This window comes from Pieris rapae, chromosome 18, assembly GCF_905147795.1.
Source record: "Pieris rapae chromosome 18, ilPieRapa1.1, whole genome shotgun sequence".
Lineage (NCBI taxonomy): Eukaryota > Metazoa > Arthropoda > Insecta > Lepidoptera > Pieridae > Pieris > Pieris rapae.
The window spans coordinates 3,136,473-3,151,806 of record NC_059526.1 but is presented as its reverse complement, the minus strand read 5'-3'; the positions used below and the strand labels follow the sequence as shown (position 1 = coordinate 3,151,806).

At 32.9% G+C, this 15,334-nt stretch overlaps 1 protein-coding gene across 1 annotated transcript; it reads left to right on the top strand.

The window, feature by feature from the left end:
* Window positions 1–13,457: 13,457 nt before the first annotated feature.
* LOC110999353 (solute carrier family 22 member 8-like) lies at window positions 13,458–15,334 on the top strand. The gene is made up of 3 exons (XM_022268366.2): window positions 13,458–13,810; window positions 14,065–14,472; window positions 14,596–15,334. Exons 1-3 carry the CDS (start codon window positions 13,458–13,460, stop codon window positions 15,332–15,334), a joined length of 1,500 nt encoding a protein of 499 aa, XP_022124058.2.

Below are 15,334 nucleotides of genomic sequence, written 5' to 3'. Positions count from 1 at the left end.
AAAGTATAGTCGTTGAGTGTGGTCGCGTGAAACGGCCAGTTTTGTTGCTATTTCACACTTATGTTACCGGCACATGCGACACACGGCTGCCACCATTACCCAATAACGGAAGCTCGTTAACACCCCTGTTCATGTTCATATTTCGCCACTTTTTAGGGTTGAAACGTGTTTATCGTTTTGCAGAATTTTTAAAATTGGCACAAACTATACCAACTTTAATATGATTTCATACACGTAACTTTAAATTATAGAATACATTTACAAACTTCATAAAAGTTGATATGAGTTTAAACTTCATCAATGTATTTATTTCATTTTATTTATTGCTAAGATCCCCGACGTTTCCGATGCCTTATAATATTTATTTGATTGGGAGCTACTTATTTAGTTTTCCTAATCCTACTATATTCTTTAATATTCAAAACCGATTGGGGACTGCCATATGGCGAGTTCTGTCCCTACGCTTTTGTAGCAGTGACTTGTGCCATTGCAAAAAAACATTCAGTTGCGATCTGTCGCTCCTCCATATTTTAGGTAAATGATCAGAGTAGTCTTTTTATTTGTTAACTTACTATTTCCGGACTGATCCCCACACTCCCCACGTCCACTGTAATCTCCTGGCGCGGGGAATTGGATTTCCCCGAAAAAGATTACAGCTTATTTATGCTTCTAACTAAATGAATACATAATAAACACGCATTATGCTTATGCTGAAGACTCACTATGGTAACAATGTGGTTGAATGTTGTTGAGTTCTACAAAATATATGAAGAAAATAAAATATATATTTGTGTCTGTGTGTCAGATATTATAAGACGGCCGACCCGAGAACTTAACTTATAGGGGTGCGGGACAAAATATTGTGGCCCTTTTTCCGACCACTGAATCTTTTATTCCCTTATTTAGCCGGTAAAGGCCCTGTTTATTTCGGCACATGAAAAATAGACGATTATTGGTTTATTTGAAATACGATTTTATTTTATTGAATATATTCTTATCAGTCATCATATTTTGCAATGGCTCACCTGATGTTGAGTGATACCGCCCATGGACACTTTCAATGATAGAGGGCTAGAGAGCGTGTTGCCTTTTATGATTTGGTACGCCTACGACCCTAGTCGAATCGATTCGAAAATACAGTTGTCAACTGGTTTCATAACGTGTTGGTACGCGCAAACACTGCCTTTTAAACGAACAACACCTCTGGACAGTCTCAAATGGTATTTTTGTCATAGTTTGTACCTCTTAAAACTCTCATTAATAAATAATAGGAACAATAATTTCTATGAAATTCACTACACTTCAACATGTTCTATTTTAAATCTAATATTACACTCTCAACGGACAAAGTAATAATAGCAATTAAAATGACATAATATGTAGAAAACTAAAGTTAAAAACAATGTTTTTGATCCCCGATTGAAGTAGCATTTTTTTATAATACTTCCGGTGCGAGGAAAGCACAGAGGAATCACCGGTACTATCTATCCGTGGGCAAATTATATATTTACCTGGTGCCTGTGCTCTTGAACCCTATGGCCTACGAGTTTTTACTTTAAGGACAACAAAAGTTGGACCAGACTTGTTGTATTCTTGCTGTTTATTATTATTCGCCGCCTACTCTGCGGCTGCTTAAATTACTTAAAAAATGTGTGCATTGACGAATGACAATAAAAGGTATAAATTAATATTGTTATAGTATTTTAAACAAAAGGAATGACTTTAATGTAGCATCTATTTTTACATAATCACATACATAATATAACAATATGATCCATAGATTAATATCAGCTATTAACGCTGCAGCTAATACGAGAGTGTAAAATAACATTATATATAACAACGTTACATTGTTTATGTTATAATATATTTAAAAAACGAGAAAATATAAACACACGCCTTAGTTGAGCGAAGTTTCTTCTATTGCCAAAAATACCCTTTACCTGTATTTATATTTATAGTACCAATAAAATAACTTCAAAAATTAAAGGTACACTGCTGAATTGAAGAATAAACTGTGACATTTTGAGAGAATCTTGAAACTATTTCCCTATTAGCATATACAAAATGAGCATCGCTGTTATATAAATCATTTATCATCGTGAAACGGAGCGAACAATTAACAAACAATAAACGGTATTCAATGCAGATATTTTCCATTACCGCTTACAATAGACCATATTTATTATTAACTCGACAAAGGAATAAAATAAATACACAGCTACAAAGCTTCCTATCTCAGAATCGACGGGAGCGGGGATGGAATGTAAACTGCAATTTTCTTTCATATAAACTCTATAACTTCGTCCGGAATGAACTAGCATATTGTTAGAATACCTTCTTACAAAGTATTAAACAAATTGCATCTCAGCTTTGCGTTGGTATTTTCATAATTCTGGTATTTGCTGAATGAGAAATAGGAGGTTGCATTGTAGTTCCCGCAGTATTTTTTTATCTGGAAAGCACTGACCAAGGGAAATATTTTTTGTAAAAATATATTACCTACGTATTCAGAAGAAATCTCTTAAATGAATATAAATAAAATTGAAGAGTTCTCTGTCGTCCGTTATGTGTCCTAGATTGGAGAAGTTTTGATTAATTTAAATATCATTTTTTCATTTCTTGACGCTCATAATGTTGATACGTAACAAAGATATTTTAATATTTTCTTAAGTAACTGTCAAAACATGTTAAAACTGGGTATGAATCATTTGAACTACGCAATGGCCAATATTTTGCACTAAATTTTTCGCCTTGAGATGCCTATGCAGTCTATTCTACCTTTCAAAACATCTTCCAGCATTGGTCAGCCGTCAGATCTTATTTGGTTTAAAAGTATTTCCGATCCCGGAAGCGTTCCCTGTTGTCTAAGTGGAGTTCTCGAATTCTCCTTCATCAGCAGTCCAGTATGATTTCTGTGCCTAACCGTTTCCTTAGTTCTGCTTTAGACTGGACAGTTTTGCGATAGGTTTACGAAGACAGATTTGTTTTTTTTTATGTGAGAATAATATTTGTTAACAATTTAAAGTAGTATATATAATATATTTATTTATTAGGAATCTATGCTAAAAATAAATAACTATATGTAATATTCGATTATATTAAAAAGCTTTGTTTGTTCATAGGTCTTAAATATTTCGTTTTTACAATCAACTAACTAAGCAAATACACAAGCCATTTATATAAATTTCAACATATTTCAATAAACCAAAATTCAATTATTTATGAAAAAAGTTGTTTCAGAAACAATGTTTTCAATACTCGAAGGGATGGATCTAGCGTAAACAGAGTACCGTCAGCAAATATTTGCGATAACTATTGTATGTCGGTTCGATCGAGTGTCGATCGATTTTGACTGTTTGTTTTGTTGACGGTGTAGTTTACCAGTGCTTATCGTGTTAACGTTGAAAATACTAACATGGTGATTATGTTTACCTCTCTCTTGTCTTTAGAATTCGAAATGTGTAAAAGATTTTTAATTCACAGTAAATTTTAATTGGTGCATTCACAATTGAAAATTTACATTTACAGCAGTGATATCTTATTTGCCCTTTTCGTTCGTACGTTCCGTTCTGACGAGACCCGTTCGTTAGTACAAACAGAAAGTTTAAAACGGGCCAGGGTACTTTCTAGCCTGGTAATATTCGACTACCATACTGAAGTCCAACCTCATATCGAAACAAAAAATATATTCTCTGATATAATCTATTTGCAGAGAATCGTCGTTTGTTAAATCATTAAATCCGCTAATGAAGGAGAAACAATTAAGACTCAGGGCTTTGAAAATCGTAACCCAATATTCAATTATTATTTCAGACTTTCTTCATTTAACCAGTTAGTATCTATAAGGTTTTTATTTCCAACTATATAAGTTATAGATTAAACATATTAATAAAAAAAACAATAAAATAGTTTATTACATAGCAAAATAATACTTCTCTCTAAACTTAGAAAAATGTAGAAACATGAATTTCCCGCAAATGAAAATAATATAAGGACATCCTCTAGCTTCCGGGAAGTCGTGGAAATACAAAATATTACGTGCGAGATAAAATAAAAACATCCCATCTCCGCTAAGAAAGTGCAGCTTAGGTCTGAATGGAAAATAGATGAGAAACAAAGTTCCTTGCTTTGATAAATTACGCGTCGAATGCAGATGCAGTTCCACTGTTTATTATTTCGTTTGTGACTGTTTTTGTTGATTAGCAAAAAGCCGGTTGGCACGAGACGCGAGATAATTTATTTGGTAAATAGAAGCCTTAACACTACTCATGTTGTATGCGACACAATTAACTGTGATTTTATCGATTTTTTAATTTAGGACTTTATATAAAAGTTTTTGATGAAATTTAAATCTTTATCTCGTTGTTTTTTGACGTGACAACGTCTTATAATTCGATGGAGCCGGCTGCACATAACAAACTGCACAAAACATGACTAATGCAGCGTTACCTCGAGGCGCGTCGTTACCTCTGATACCTTAAATTTAAAGTGCAAACGTATTTATGCGTGCAAATAAATGTAATTTGATCAATTCAATTGTAATTTCCATTTACCTCCTTCTCTATATCCATACGAAATATCTATCAAACAAATAAAATTAAAATTTTCTTTTGAGAAATGCAACCATTCTATCAGTATTTTCTTATGACGTTGTCACGTTCAACTATCGTCAAACCGTCTTTACAGAGAACTAATTTTTAAATTGTATAATAGACCTTTCGATCTTTCTGAATATGACTGTCAATGAAGGTATTTATTACGGCTTAACTTGGCTTTTCAACATTGCCTTCAACATTTCCATACAGAAGACAGTATGGAGAATTATAAGATTATTTATGATTGTATAAACTGTGGTATATTAATTAGTTAATAAAGAATAGATGAACTTATGTGTACTAACAATATTATATAATCATATTAGATTTATTAACAATGTTTTACGATTTCCTACTAATCATTAACTTGATAAATTAAACGTATTATATTTAAACGTGTTTACAGTGCACAATAGTCGGAATATTTTCCTTAAGAATCAAATGATCGCTTTTATACGAGTCAGGTCGTCATATTTTATTATGTAGTTAAGCTTGCGAACCTTAACCCTGAGCTAGTGCTCTTAAGCCCCAGTTGTGCACGATTGTACAATGAAGATAAACTTCAAAAGTCTTAAAGAAAAAACACTTCTAACAGATGATATATGAAACAATTAACAAAACTAATACAATATGAAGCTTCAGGGACTTGCCCAAGAGGCCCAAGAGAGGATGCATCACTGGTTTGTTTTTTTCTGCTTTTCAGCAAGTTAAAGCCAAGTAATCTAACGTCATTTGTTCCCAAGAAATAAGTGAGCATCCTTATTGGGCCCGTCATTTCTTTACTTTGTACCATAAATCCGTATGCTAATAAGGCCCGAATTGTCCCAAACATTACAATATAACCACTGCCCTAGTAATATTCCTGCGCAGGCCTAATAGATCCTCAATCTCTGTTGGATATTAAGTTTCCGTAGATATCACAATGAAATAATAAGCTCTGAGCATGTTAGTTAGCGCAGCGATGTTACATTACTTCTCCGTCTGGGAAAATTTAATACAAGATTATAAAGAAATACTGTATATTGTATTGTTTTGTTAAGGTTTTATTTAATAAAAATATATTGTTATCTAATATCAGTATGTCTGTTTTTCTTTTTAGACGTATTAACTTATCATATGCCAAGTGAGCCAATATTAGAGAAATCTATTTTCTTGTCTTCAAAATAATTATCCATTGTCACACATCTGTGAGTTACCTTCGGCATGGAGTTAAAAGACTACTAAATATATCGTATCAAATTGCACTACCACTACTATAATTTATTCATAAGATTGTTTATCTTTAGTTCTACTGTAACCTACTCCATATTAAGTTAAGAAACAGTAACAGTCTAACTTGAATAGAAAATTCTAATAAACTGTTGAACTCTGTATGATAGTGTAATCCTTTAGATTTGGCCTTCACCCGCTTCGCTCATGAACTAGTCCTCCGTACCGAGAACGCACATAACACGTATCCGGAAATCGTCATCGAGAGGGTCTGATCGTTTCACCACAGATAGCGACGAGGAAATTATGACAATCATAGTACGGGGGCTGTCATTAATCCTTGTTTACAAATTACTTTAAACAGGAAATTCTATTTTATTTGAAATCAATCAATTTAATTGAATGAGTTCATTCGTTAAAATTTTTTATTGTATTTATGTAAAAGACTTTATTGTATTTATGCGTACAAATAAATGTAACTTAATCAATTCAATTGTGATTTCCATTTACTTTCTTCTTTATATCCATACAAAATAACTATCAAACAAATAACATTAAATTTTATTTTGAAAAATACAACCATTCCATCAGTATTTTCTTATGACACGTTCAACTATCGACAGTAAACCGACTTTACAGACCGATTTTACCGATTTTTTTAAAGCTTATCTTTTTGGAGCCGCCACAATATTAATAGTCCCAGCTATTTTAAGTACATCAATGCTTCTCCGACTCTTGTAGTCTAAAAATATACAGTCATTATCAGATTGTCGTATCGTCCATTGAATTGTCAACACAATAATGTGGAATATAGCAGTAATGTAATAATAGATCACGGCAACCGTGTTGTATGGACAAGTGGACTTTGACCTAAGTTGTACGCATATGACATTCACCTCTTAAAGTAACTGGTTGTTTGATCGTTTTAGTTGCAAGACATAATTGTCTCGTCACTAGTCTAATGTCTTAATTATGTCTAGTTACTAGACATGTAGAGTTTCAAGCTTATAATAAGTTGTTCTTTAATTTTTATAACGAATAAGGGTTGTAGCAATGAAATTAGTCAATAGTTACATTAAGTTATAGTTATTGCTTAGTGGGAGGTCTACAACTACTGGTCTACTTAATAACATTTTGTATTTGTAATGACGTAGTGATGGACTTGTTAGAGTGACTAGTCTAATAAATTTATTTTGTTTAGTATTTTCGTATTGCTATTACGATTTTTACTAGATTTACTGTGTCCAGTTTTTGTTTCCACCACTCCAACTTCTTTCTATGTAAGAAAGATTATGTTTACAATAAATAAATAAATAAAATAAAAATATTTATTTATCGTACATTGCGCTGTCTTATCGAGTGACACCTGTTCTCAATTGGACCTCATAATAAAAGCTTTTCATGTTCCCAAAGTGAAAACAGTAAAACATTTCGCTAGTAATACAAAATTTCCTCGTAAATCCTAATAAATGGAAGCGTATCAAAGCGCATTAATATGAAGCAAATGTTCTGATATCAGATTTTACACATATTGGCTTTTAAAAGTATAAGTTAGTCTCTCATTTTAACCTTTTTATCCATCACATGTCGTCATCACAAATCGACCTATCGAGCTCGATTTCCAAATATAAGAACTACCAAGTTTTTACAAAGTAACTAAAGGTTTTTTTATAGAACAAGGGCTGCTGACAACGCCAGTAGGCTATCTAATTTCAATGGAATCAGAACACATAGAAGAGCTTACGATATCGTGGTAGATATGAGTAGAATTAATTTATTTTAGTATTTAAAGTGACTTTTTTATGCTTTAAACCTTTATGTAGTTGGTAAAAACTTAATACATTATACGTAACATTGTACGCTAGGATCGTTGGCCTTGTCTATGTTTATAAATTACTAGCTGAACTGTGCCTCACTCGACATAGATAGGTATAGTGTGACCCGAACTTTTTTGTAGATATTTATAAGATCTACAATTAATGAGAACATTTTATGGTTCTATCTTTAATAGTTTAGGCAGGGTACGTAAAATAAGTAACTTTTTTGGTTGATTTTTTACACCTTGTGTCCGAAAATCCCAAATATCTTACGGAACCCTATTTTTGTTTAAAATTAAATATAGCCTATATTACTCGTGGATAGTGAAGCTTTCGAATGGTGAATATTAAAGATTTTAAAAGAATTTTTAAAATCGGTCTAGTAGATTATGAGCCTATTCATTACAAACAAACAAACAAAGTTTTCCTCTTTATAATATTAGTGTAGACAACCTATAAGTATGTTCTAGAAATATACATAAAATTAAATTTCGAACTACCGTGTACAATTGGTACAGAAATTTTCAAAGAGTCGTACGTAAAACTATAGCTCTTCTAACTTATGGCGCCGCTATCGAATAGCGGAAGTCCAACAAAGCTTACGACTCGGACAATGGTCACCACTTCCTGTACAGTTCACAAAGCTAACCCGCTCATCTATCTGTACACCATTATTACGTTTAATAACTGCATGATGCACATCTCTTCAGTTCACTAAATACTTTTAATAATATAGTCGTTCTGAATTTTACGAAACAAAGATTTTTTTCTTTGGCCCCTAATCTAATCTTTAATTCAAAACCGAAACATAACAATCAAATAAACAGTGTTTTTTTTTACTATTCTTTTACTATTATATATACTTTAACTTTTACTATTCAAAATAAATAAACAAATAAAACAGATTTTAAAAAAAGTTTAGTCCATGTAGCAGTGTACCTTTAATGCTGGCAGCATTTCCTCGCTGCATTGCGATACTTATTTGTGGAGCGAGAAAAGCAAAATCTACCGGGGCCAACATAAATCTTTAATTAACGCCTGTGCACTTGAACCCCACAGCCCTCTCTCTTTTGCCACTCCAAAGGGAATAAAATTGAAGTTGGAGGAAAGACAATTTGAGCCTATTATGTTTATTATTTTCCGCCTACTACGCAGCCGCACCAGCTTTTTTGCTTGTCCGAAGGATATGAGAAGGAGCTAACGCGTACAAGTAGCATCCCATACGAAAGCACATCTAATCCTCCAATGAACGATATCTTAGACTCTTGCCATCGTATCCAGCGATTCCTGTTGGCTCCAAAATGGCTGGAACATTGACGAACGAAGACAAGAGAGCGGCGTATTATGTTGTTGATGTTGCTAATTTCTACGACATTAATGGACCCTGATTTTTTTCTGGACTGTCTGTCGCTGACCATGACAACGAATGAACAACGTTAAGAATCTATTAAAACAAATAATCCGTTAATGAATTAATTTTAATGATATCGTTGCTACCGTTGGATAACATAATAATATTCTCCCATTGACAATTTACTCATAAATACTACAAAATGAAAATCCGAATTTCATAAACTGAGATCAATCGGCGGCTGGAGAAATTAATCCAGTCAATTCAGGCAAGGCGCATAGACGCGTAAATTTCGCCGGCTTTCCTCTTATCAACCGCTTCGGTGTGCAGGGTGTATAAATCCACAGCACTCATGAGCCTCGACAACGTACAAAATGTAGATATATGATGAAAAACTATTGATGCCTAAAATACAGGGTGACTTATGTTCTAATTAATGTATGAACCTCTCTCTTTAGGATGATGTATAATTTCTCTGTTTCCTTTGAGATGAATTAACGTGTTATATTATTATTATTATTAATTATACATCAACTTCAATCTGATAATTTGAAATTCTCCAATAGAGAATGTGACCCAAACATCAGCACTTTATTCATCGTTTATTATTTGTTCACTGTGAATCGGCGCAGTACTTCCAAACAAAAATAAAAACTACTACATACTTACTACTCAATTTAATTTCGTGGATCCTCCAATATGACTTATTTTTGCCCACCAGCTTATTGACCGCAGCCCGGAGATGCCACAAATAGTCAAGACAGAGAAATTCCTTCGTGCCCTAACATAATATTCGAGCCGGGCTTGCTAACCACAATACCGTGTTCCATTCCAATAAAATACTCAATTAATTTGATTCCCAAAATATGTCAGCTATTCAAATTATTATCATAGATGCAGTCATCTACAAAATACTTAAAATATATAGGATTCGATAGAAAAAAAAAAGAAAATATAACCTCTTGTATAATTAGTAACTTGTATTGACAGGTACGTTGTTTAAGTTGTTATATAATAAGATAATACAAAAATATAATGCGTATCTATTCTATGTACTTATTTATTTATATATACATTCTAAAACAATGTGTATGCCTAAGAAATACTAAAAAATATGACATCTCAAATTTAACACAGTTACACGTACACATCAAATACATTAGAACTTAAGCTATATATCGAAAGAAAAAACTAAAGAAACGACCACAAAATAAACAAAAATAAAAAACAAAACTAATTATTAATTAAAATAAGAATAATATAAATAATAACTAACACTAAAAGATGAAAATAACAGTAATAAACAAACAAAATGAGCCTGCAAAACAAAGTTACGGTATGTTGATAGACTGTTGTAAAATACATCAATATTTTCATCAATCGATCTGCGTAACGAAGTATAAGTATTAGTCTAAAATAGTTAAGCAACATTTTTTAAATGACAACATAGAATTGGCTACAAGCTAATGTTATTGTGTGTTTCTTATATACATTTACAACTGTCCAAGACTGGTTTCTTATAAAACTAAAATAAATCTTTGGCGCTGCAACCTTTTTCAGGTCTCAGATTTTTGAATACGTTCCATGATCATTCGTAAATATAATAGGCATGAAGGTGATGAGCCTCCTTTGCCACACGTCGTCGACGTTTTACGTCTAAGCAAGCCGGCTTGCCTTCAATCATGCACACCAGAGAACCAATACGTAGTCTTAGTTCTTTGTTTGTCTTCTAGGTGATGAGCCTTCTGTATCTGTCACACATTATTTTCTAAAGTTAAATGTATTAGACTGGTTTGCTTACATTATTATATCCATACTAATAATTTCATCATACAATTATTAAAAAAACAAATCCAGCAAACAAAGTCACGTGTATTAATTTGTTTTCATACCTAATTATCTTGTTAGCTGAGTAAGCTAAACATGTTCGCAATCCGTTGACTCGTGTACCATTAATCTCAGTCTGAAAATGCTCGAACGCATGTTTTGTGTTCTCTTAGCGAGAAATATTAAAAACATGTTAATCTATAGGCGGTTATATATTAGTCCAGTTATACATTTGCTGTTTCAAAAATGTTATTAAAAGGCCGGCAACGCATTCGCGAGCCCTTTAGCATCGAGAGTGTCCATGTTCGGCGGTATCACTTAACATCAGATGAGCTTTCTGCCCATTTGCCCCCTGTTATATAAAAAAAATCACTATTACAATATTTATTAAGCGCAAAAATGTGTATTGTTTGTGTTACGCGAGCCTTAGTATCTTACGAAGAAGTTGACATGTAATTCGGACAAACAGTTATTGCATTCCGTTTAGTTCCAAATACAAAACGCTCCTATATTTTCATACTAAAAACTATCTTATACGATTGTCTGCTAGAAGTTGTAAAAACTACACTTTGACATAAGGACTCATATGTTTGTTATTGCTGGTAGCTATAAACTCGACAAGTCTTGTGTTTGTGTTCTAAACTCACCCTTACAATGCGTAATATGAACAAGATTAATAGCGGATCGCAAGATCAAATCATTAAGAATGATTTATCGACACAACATTTAAATAACCATAAGCACATACGTATGAAGATACTTTTGTCCGGAAGAGTCTTTGTAAAAAGATGTGATTAATCATTTCCTTAAGTGTGTATAAATATTTGTTAGAGTTTAAATTATTGCTACATTTAAATATGTAACAAACAACAAAATATTACATATACTACCTATTAAATTACCGCATATAATATTTATACACTGCATTTAGAAGGTTGGGGTTTGTCCTGAGAAATTCAGTTGGTCTATCGGACTCTGCCACTACGGTACTATATTCATCTTTGGTAAGGCCAATTCTTGAAACCAGTTGCGTCATATGGTCCCCTTATGAAAAGTATTATGGGGATATGGTTGAAAGGGTGCAAAAGAAGTTCCTTAGAATCCTGTACAAACGAAGGTACAATTTTTTTCCTTACCTCTACCCTACTAAGTTCCTGATGGGGGTATTGGGGTACAATTCGTTAGAGCTTCGTAGGGATTTGGCTGTGGTAAGGTTTGGTCTAAACGTTATTAAAAACGAAACGGAAAGCGCATACTTGATGGGGGAAATCATCAGACTGTACGTTCCGGACAATTATTACCGCTGCCGGAGGCATAACCTCTTTGCTGTGCGTTCGGCTCGCACTGTCCAGCGTCAACAAGCTCCCATTCCTCGACTACTCTCGATGCTAAATGGGTTTCTCGACTCTTCACCGGAGAGTGACCTATTTGGTGAGCGTATGGCGGCAGTGTACTCTGATTTGAGGATATACTTGGAGAGTATTAGGGGTTAGAATAAACTGTGTTTTATGTTATTTAAATTAATTTTGTATTGTATATATTATAGTCTATTTTATTGTGAGTTTAGCCATGTCTGTAATTAATAAATAAATAAATACTCATAAAAATTTTTATCCATATTTTGTAACATTATTAAAGCCGTGTCAGAGAAAACTTCTAGGTAATATAATAAATATCCTAGCTGATTCTTAGCCATACATACTTATGTTTGTTTATAGATGTATTCCTAAAAGGAAATCAATGTATTGGTATATCAGCAGATTTTTTTGTGCTTGTTTCAAAACAACATTTTTAGTTTTAGATTAAAGATTTTATTGAAAAAATGCCTTACATAACTATTTTCCTTACTTAGACCGTCTTGAATCTAAATTAAAATTACAAATTATTATTAAACTTGTATATTTTAATGTTAAATGTATGGTTAAAAGTTGATTTACATATAAGTAGTTGCCATATGCAACGACTTGTAGAGTTTCTTTTTATAGAGTTCATTTTATATATAATATGATATATGGCTTATGTTTTGTTATAAAATCAAGTGATTTATTTTAAATATATACCTTTGACCCCTAATGCTAACTTTCTAATTACCATTGTCATGAATGGTAACTAGAAACACTAGGTTTTTACTGACTGGGCCTCAAAATAAATTTCGGCATTTTTAATCACGATCCCATAATTTTGTACAAAAAATAAACACATTAAAAACACGCCTTTGATCACTGAGCGGTATTATCTTTTGTAAATTATAACAAGCTTAAAACTTTTTCCTATTGACTTTCTGTTTAAAAGGTTTCTCCTGGATGTTTTTTGTTGACCACAGCGCCGAATTAGATCCATTAGAAGTTTGACATGTACTTAGACGTCCATTAGGTCTAACGATTCGACGGAATCGGGAAAAACAACGAAATTTACTTGGAAAATAGAGTTTTCCTTTTGAATGTCTGTCAAAATATTATTATACAATTTTTCTTTCTAAAAACTATAATGTACGTCTTTTACTTGTAGGACAGACATAGTTTTGATAAATCCTCGTTACACGTAGCCAGTCTAACATTACTCTTACAAGAATTTATATTAAATACAATAAGAAGGCTATAACCTTATTAATTTTACAAAGGCAATTGAAATCGTGGCCTACTTGATAACTTGAAAATGGTTAAAAAGCATCCAAAATTTCACAATCCAATCGAAAAACAATTTAATGAGATCACACGCTACCATTACTTCTTATTTCTTCTATTATTTTCAAGTAAGATACCAATCTTCTGGCATGTATTGAACCTTATTTTCTTATCCCCACCAATTGATTTCACATGCAATGGGAATGTGAGCAAGAATTTATGCCCGTGCCGAGAGCCTTTGTGGGACAGGAGCGTATTTCAAGAGACGATGCAAACGAAATTTGGAATTCACTGTGAAAATTCTTGGTGGATAAGTTTCTCGCATAGTATGAATTTTGTTGGTCTTCTAATTGGAGCATTGGTTTTTGGATTTTTGTCTGACAGGTACATATTTATACTAACTCGAATTTATTAGCGAATAAAAAAGTAATACACCTTATTTTATAATATATATTTATTAAATCTAATACTATTTGTTAAGCTTGTTAATACAATACATGTTGCCACCATAGTTTTCGGTTCGATTATCGACGAAATAACAAATGTTTGGACGATCTTGTAACTGCTCAATAAATAAATCAAACACAGTAAGGGAAACTGCATGCATTACGAATTAAATAATTATAAATAAATTTCAGATTCGGACGACTTTCAATGTTCAATATCTCCTGTTTAATATTAGCAGTATCGGGGTGTCTTCTAAGCTTTATGCCAACGATCGAAGTTTTCTCATTCATGCGTAGCTTGGAAGGGATTGGTTGTGGTGGAGCAATCATAACCGCATTTGTCCTATGCATAGAATACTGCAACCTAACACATAGAGAAGTCATTACCGCATTATTTCACATCCCGTCAAACATCAGCCACATAACGTTATCTGGAATTTCTTATATCTTCCGTGATTTTGACGATTTTCAACTGGCCATATCCATACCCGTCTTCTTTTTCTTGTGTTCTTGGTGGTTGATAATGGAATCACCGAAATGGTTGATGGACAACTATAAGGTGGATCGAGCGGTGGCTGTTATGGAAAAAATCGGGAAAATGTACGTGCGAGTTAACTAAGAAACGAATTATCTATCAAATCATTTATCATAAGGTTTATTTTAGAGTAGTCAACCTTATTATACCTAACTAACCTTACATTATATCAAACCTTACTTTCGCAGAAATGGAAGACCCTGTGAGAATGTACGAGAAGAGATGGAGCAATATTTATCGCATCACAGTGATGCAGCTAAAACGCAAATAAAGTTCTGGCATATATTTAAGCACAAACAGTTATCTTTAAATCTTGGCTGTATGTCTGTCGTATATTTTCTCTGCGGTATGGGGTACTATGGAGTGTCACAATACATTGGTAAAATGAGTGGTGATATTCACATAAACGTTGCAATATCTGGAATGTTATTACTACCTGGTACATTATCCTCAATATTTCTATTACATTGGTTAAATAGACGAACATTTTTAATGATAACAATATTCCTCTCAGGATTTTTTATGATTCTAGTTGTATGTGTTCCGTTAAAGCTACACATTTTAAGAGTTATTTTAGCTTGTATTTGTAACTGTTTCTTCTTTACATCATTCATAATTGTTTTTCTGTATGGTGTTGAGCTTTTTCCAACATCAATAAGGAACTCTGTGCTTGGTTTTTTATCTGTTTTGTCAAGAATTGGACAGATATCAGCTCCATTGATAAATTCATTACCAGAGACAGCATCAGGACTTGTATTTGGTGGGCTTGCTTTAATTGGTACTGTACTGTGTTATTTTTTACCCGAAACAAAGGATTCGGAACTACCGTCATCATTGGATGACACAAAGATTTTAACCAGGCAAAGAATTAGTTTGGTTGAAGATGATTCATCTACTACAAATGTACCGTTGGCAATTATTGATTAA

Coding starts and splice junctions, on each gene's coding strand:
- LOC110999353 (XM_022268366.2), top strand. CDS start 13,458: ATGGTTAAAAAGCATCCAAAATTTCACAATCCAATCGAAAAACAATTT. Junction 13,811..14,064: donor TTTGGATTTTTGTCTGACAG/GTACATATTTAT, acceptor AATAAATTTCAG/ATTCGGACGACTTTCAATGT. Junction 14,473..14,595: donor ATGGAAAAAATCGGGAAAAT/GTACGTGCGAGT, acceptor TTACTTTCGCAG/AAATGGAAGACCCTGTGAGA.